The sequence below is a fragment of the Triticum urartu genome, chromosome 5A (assembly GCF_056163025.1).
Source record: "Triticum urartu cultivar PI428250 chromosome 5A, HENAU_Tu73, whole genome shotgun sequence".
NCBI lineage: Eukaryota > Viridiplantae > Streptophyta > Magnoliopsida > Poales > Poaceae > Triticum > Triticum urartu.
In genome coordinates, this window is record NC_141877.1 from 601,497,134 (window position 1) to 601,503,562 (window position 6,429).

The window sequence follows — 6,429 nt, forward strand, 5'->3', positions numbered from 1 at the left end:
ATGCCTCCAGAGGCGGAGGACGATTTTTTTAAGGTGTGGCAAATTCTTAAGTCATTGTTTTTGATGCACGCGCTTGCTCGACGGCGACGCCTTGCTGACGTCCGTTTTCAGCCATCCGCCCGTCCTGTCATCCGCCTCATCGGCTAGCCGCCGCGCACCGTGCTTTTCTTGGATTGCTGCTGCGTGCGAGTGTAGTTTTTGTTTTGAGAACCTCCCACTCGGCAATTTATTTAAGTGTTAGGTGAATTTGCATCCAATTGTACAATGTCAATCAGACAAGAAAGGATTACATCAAGAGACAAAGAGCTAACACCAATATTAAGCGCGTCCTAAGGGCATGCATGAGCAGCTCCATTTGCTCCTCTCTTGAACCATTGAAGCTTGAATCCCTGAAGATTTTGGAGATAGATTTTCATCTCCCTAAAAACCTTGCTTCGTGCATGTGTAGTAATTGGTTAGTGGCTTCGTGCGTCAACGCTATGACTGATTCGTGCATCGTGTGTGTACTGGCTTCGTGGGGGTCTCGGGTGATCGGTTTATTCGTGGGCTGCATCTGCATGGCCCAGTTATCAGCAAACGGCCTCTCGCTCTTGTAGCCACCTTTCCCAGCGTTGCATGGCTGCGATGATATCTAGCGATAGCAGATTAGCGGTAGATGCGTATGTATAAATTTTCATTCGACACAATCAAGGTATGGCGGCCGCCATGCCTTGCCCACTGGGGACCTCCGCCAGTGCATGCCTCTAACCCAATAATCATGACTTAAGACCCCAATAGGTCCATGTTCTCTATTTGAACATGACGTCCCATCTATATTGTCGCTTACCCTTCTTGCCACCCTCGACGACGGTGGCCCCAGTGCTCGCACACTCCACGACATGTTTGAATGTGGTCAATCCTAAGGTGTCTCTTTGGGCATAAGATGAGAAATCTACTTTCTTTTGGCCCATGCGAGATTTTTTTGACGCGTGCATGCATGGTTATTGATGGTTTCTTTCGTCTCTAATCTGGTTTTGCTGAGGTGTTCATTTTTAATCTCGATCTACACCGATAAAAAAAGAAAGATGTATCATGCACCATTGATTAAGATTGCACCCTAACTAGCATTTTAAATGTTTTTATAGGGTAAAATAACATCATATTCAGATTCTACATATTTTTAATCAAATTTCATATATAACATGTTAAATTGGAGTTACTGTTTAAAAGATATGACTATTCTTTTAAAACATATGATATGGACTATGGGTTCAATATAAACCACATATCATGGTGTTTTTTGTAAAAAGCAATCAATTTTATGTCACTTAAATCGGACCGTAGGTTGATTTGAGCAAACTACAGGGTTTTTTTTCACAAAAAGCAAAACATTTTCCTTGGAGTCACTTAAACCTGTACCGTGGGTTGATTTTAAGAAATAATAGTGGGTTTTCTGCAAAAAAAGACACAACAGACGGGTAAAAACACTAATCCCTTTATTAGTAATGTATAGATTAGAGTTTATTTTTTACTAGCATTTGGATTTTATCTTGCAAATTCCTCCAACTTGATCAAGTGTCCCAAATCACTTCTTGTGATCATACCATGTGGTTAGAGTCCAAAAATATTTTTATTACGACATTAATTTGGCCAAGAGAAAAATAAACCCTTTGATTTTTCAAAAATGAGAAACCAAAATTTGAATTTTAAGTATTTATTTTACAAAACTAAAGATGTTGAAGAAACTTGAAATTGTTCATGATATTTATAAAATAATATTTGCTAATTTTGAAAAATCTATATGTCTTCTTGAAGAAAATGTTCAATTTTTTGGAAATATTAATAATTTTCTGAAAATTCTCAAGAAAATAATAAATAATGCTCTAAATTTTTAAAAATACTAACGTTTTCTTATAATGTCCAAAAATGAAAAAAAATCTCAAATTTTAAAATATTCATGAATTGCTACTTGGGCTGTGGAGAAACACAATACCACATTACACCCGTGTGTGATCTTCTTGTACTCATTTTGGGCCGTTGTTACCAGGGAATGTTCATGTGAACCAACCTGTGGTTGGATGGTTAGGAGGACAGTGATATCACCAGCCCATGAAGGTTCAAGTCCTGTTGCTCGCATTTATGCTGGATTTATTTCAGGATTTTCGACAATGCGCGTTTAATGGGAGGAGACGTTCCCGTCGACTACGAGACGTCTATGATGACTTCGTAAAATGTCAAGATGATACACCGACTTAGTCTTTCAGAGGTGCTCATAGAAGTAGGGTGCGCGTGTGTGTTCGTAGGGTGAGTGTATGAGCGTGTATATGAGCGTTTGCGTCTGCACTTTGTTCGAAATAAAAACCAAGAAATGTTTATATTTCTAAGAAAAGTACTATTTTTTTACTATTGCCATAGTTGCACCAGGGAAGGGCTTATCGTACGAATGACTAGAGCCTAATCACCGATCGGTCGCCTCGTGCTCCACCGCGTCAAAAGTCATCTCCTCTGCCGGAGTGAGGGGAAGACGAGGTCCGTCCAGAGCACGAGCGTCGGCCGAGAAGACCAGTCGTGATAGACTTCATCCTTTTAAGTTTCAAAAAACCCTTTCAAAGCCGCCGTCAAAGTAGTACATCCGTTGGTGATCTGCCATGTTCTCGATGATGCCATCGTGGTGTCAGGATCACTCCCATCTGTGCGATCCGACGGAGCAAGCCCACAGGTGACAGGTGGCGCATTGCAGCCGCGTTTGCGACATACTCCCTCCATTCCATAATACGAAGTGCATCCATTTTTGTCCAAGTCAAGCATATGCATTTTTATCAAGATTATAGAATAAAATATCAGCATCTACAATACAAAATAAATGAAATATGAAAATACTTTTCATGAGGGATCTGATGATACAAATTTGGTATTGTGGACATTGATTGTTTTCTTCTAAAAACTTGGTCAAACATGAACATGTTTGATATTTGAAATAACTAATACACTATGTTATGGGATAGAGGATGTATAATATTCCTTCTCATGAATGATGATATAATGCTTACTTGCCATTTTTTTCCTTCCCACCGAAGATGCTTTTGGCCCCACCCCCTATATAGATTTAAAATATAAATGACCGAACCTATACAAAGTTGTGATACTATTCCTTCTCCATGAAATGTTTTACAAACTTACGATTCATGTATTAAATAGAAATGCAAAAGTCCATTTTGGTCTCTCAAATTAAAAACTAGACAAGTTGCACACTGAACATCTAAAATTAGGCAAATTTAAGCCCTATCCCGACTCGAAGCGGTTTTGCTGACAGCTTAGTGTGGTGTTAACCACATATGGAAGCCAAGTCATCTCCTCCGTCACTGTTTTCAACTTTTGAAAGTTCGGGATATAAATTATTTGAATTTTAAAGTTTGAAGGACCATGTCCATACAAGTTGATAAATTAAGCAGATTTGCAAAACATCAGTTTCCTGAATTTGTTTCTTCAATCCATATACGTATATCATACGCCTAAGAGGGGGAGTCCGTGGTTGGCCGGGGCGTCTCCGCCAAGGGCGAGTCAGGACTTCGCCGGAGACAAGGACACCGTGGCGTCGCGTGTGACGGAGAGGCAGGAGGTTCGCAAGTCGAGTGCGGGGTTCACTTGTGCCGGAGTTGGTGGTTATGTTTAGAGGGAAGATCGGGGCGGCGGTAGCACGGCAGAGGCTGCGGTGGGAGCAGGTGGTTGGGCCGGTGGTACAGTAGGACAGGTCGTGGTAGGGAGGAGGAAGAAGATGGCGTGCCGGAGGAGGAAAAAGATGGCTCCGTTGGATTACAATCTAACGGCTAAGAAAATCAAATGGAGCTAAAAAAAAGCAATTGCACTGACAAATGTATGGCTCCTAAATTAAGTGACCAAAATATAGTAAGGCTAGTCATAGTAGGAGTAACTTAGCAAGTAACATAGCGCATTCCGAGAAATTTTTGCTTATGTAGCAATGTTGTTAATGAAAAGTGATAACATAATATGTTACTGTAACATAGCGTTTTTCAAGACAAGATGAGTCTACAAGCTAATTAATAAAGTCTTCTATGACACTACTACTATGTTACTTTGCATTATGAAGATAGTAACTTAGACTAGTGTCATATGCATGACACTAGTATAAATTACTCCTCACTATGACCAGCCTAATACGTACTCGGCTTCAGCCCGGCACGTTGCTGTGCCGCGTGCGGTGGCGGCGCACGGTGAAGATCGACTCAACCCTTACCCACCATTAGTCAGTAACTAATTATTACTGCTAGCTTCCTCTGTTTCTCCTCCCTGCGTAGAGCCGCCGCCGGCTGCTGCTTCTGCTATATAAACGAACGAACGCACGCACGCACGCCAGCACTTGAGTCATCTCGCGCGGAAAAGTTGAAGTGTTCTCTGCTGCTCGTGTATTTTAGCCCTGCAAACAGAGCGACCTTGGCTGAGTTTGCGTGCGTGCCGTCCGTCGCTGTTTGCATGGCCTTCGCGCTCAAGGCGTCCCTCTCCGTGTCCTCCTCGGCTCTGCCGTTGAGGCACCCCCTGCGGCGCGGCGCGGGCGCGGTGGCGGTGCGCGCGCCTGGGAGGCCCGTGGTCAGGCCGGTCGACGTGGTGGCGGCGGTGACCGCGCCCGCGCCTGCTAGGAGGTGCGCGTCAAGGTCCGCGACCAGCGACCGCGGCCTGTCGGTGGCAGAGGCCATGTCTCGCGTCAGGGCGAATGGCAAAGTAAGTGCGCCGAGTGTACTAAACTGAAGCTCAGTTCGCAGCATGCACGTAAAAGATCGATGCTAATCGACCAAGGCTTTACCGTTGCGCGCGCGCAGACGGCGTTCATCCCGTACATCACCGCCGGCGACCCCGACCTGGCGACCACGGCGGAGGCGCTCAGGCTCCTCGACAGCCTCGGCGCCGACGTCATCGAGCTCGGCTTGCCCTTCTCGGACCCCTCTGCCGACGGGCCAGTGATTCAGGCATCCGCTGCCCGTGCGTTGGCTGCTGGCGCGACCACGGACACCGTGATGTCGATGCTCAAGGAGGTGACGCCGGAGCTGTCCTGCCCCGTGGTCATCTTCTCTTACTTCAACCCCATTGTACGCCGTGGGGCAGGGAGTTTCGCTGCGGCTGCCAAAGAAGCCGGTGTCAAAGGTAATTAACATATTACATATTTTAACTGATGTTGACAATTAACACAACAGATTTGCTAATTCGCACTTGTTACATGCATGTACCCCAGGCATTATCATACCCGACCTTCCATACGAGGAGATGCATGCTTTCAGGAAAAAGGCCATCAAGAACAATCTAGAGCTGGTACGTGCATGCCCTCATTAAACATTAATGCAATGTTAACAGAACCCAGGATCCTTTAAACAAGTTATGGTTTCTCAATAAATGATTGTAGATCCTCCTTACAACGCCAGCTACACCATTAGAGAGGATGAAAGAAATCACAAAAGCTTCGGAAGGGTTTGTTTACCTTGTAAGTTGCACAACACACATGCGTACAATCCCAGTTTTGGCTTTGCGCTCAAGATCTCATGATTAACATTTTAATCCCATAATTAATAACATTATGCAGGTAAGTGTTGTTGGAGTTACAGGAGCTAGGGCGACCGTAAACCCATGTGTCAAGGATCTTCTTCAGGAGATTAGACAGGTTTGTAGAAAAGATTTTTAAAAACATCGATTTTTTTCTCCTAACCAGCAAAGAAATAGTGTCGATTTCCCACCCTGTTATGTTCAAAGTATCATCTGTCACATATATTTTGTAATTGTTCACAGGTCACAGACAAGGCAGTGGCGGTTGGCTTTGGCATATCAACCCCGGAACATGTTAGCCAGGTAGATAACACATCGAAAGATTCACCAAAAAATTGTAATCTTGATTGAAAAATCTGAATAAGATTATTACATTGCTGACCACGAACACTTATGAATGCATACAGATTGCCGAGTGGGGTTCAGATGGAGTGATCATTGGTAGTGCAATGGTGAAACAATTGGGTGAAGCAAACTCTCCAGGAGAAGGATTAGAGAGGCTAGAAGTATATGCCAAGAGTTTGAAGAATGCACTCCCATGATATGCAATTAAAATGGTTAATTATTTAGGGTTGCAGGCCAGCATGGTGGTCAAAATTTAAATCGTAAAAGGGTAGAAGGTATTTGCAATTTTTGTATTGCAAAAAGAGACTAGTGTTTACTTTTATAGTTAGTGTTTGCATATGCTTATGTTCCTTTGTTGTGTTAACTTGGGAGTGTATTGCAAAAAGTAGTTGTCTATTTTTTTACATGCTCTTGTGATTTTGAAAAAGTGTTGACGTGTATTTTCTAAAACGTTCATTTATTTTCAAAATAGTCTTTTAAAGAAACAAGAAACAAAAAAGAAAAGGGAAAAGACAAGAGAAGTAAAAAGGGAAAATAAAAAATAAATAGAAAAGA

The 6,429-nt window shown here is 43.1% G+C and overlaps 1 protein-coding gene across 1 annotated transcript; it reads left to right on the plus strand.

The window, feature by feature from the left end:
* Window positions 1-4,380: 4,380 nt before the first annotated feature.
* Window positions 4,381-6,106, plus strand: LOC125506153 (tryptophan synthase alpha chain-like). Its single transcript, XM_048671015.2, has 7 exons — window positions 4,381-4,716; window positions 4,815-5,136; window positions 5,225-5,301; window positions 5,393-5,470; window positions 5,570-5,647; window positions 5,773-5,832; window positions 5,937-6,106. Exons 1-7 carry the CDS (start codon window positions 4,471-4,473, stop codon window positions 6,069-6,071), a joined length of 996 nt encoding a protein of 331 aa, XP_048526972.1. The 5' UTR covers window positions 4,381-4,470; the 3' UTR covers window positions 6,072-6,106.
* Window positions 6,107-6,429: the final 323 nt, after the last annotated feature.

Coding starts and splice junctions, on each gene's coding strand:
- LOC125506153 (XM_048671015.2), top strand. CDS start 4,471: ATGGCCTTCGCGCTCAAGGCGTCCCTCTCCGTGTCCTCCTCGGCTCTG. Junction 5,137..5,224: donor CAAAGAAGCCGGTGTCAAAG/GTAATTAACATA, acceptor CATGTACCCCAG/GCATTATCATACCCGACCTT. Junction 5,471..5,569: donor CGGAAGGGTTTGTTTACCTT/GTAAGTTGCACA, acceptor AACATTATGCAG/GTAAGTGTTGTTGGAGTTAC.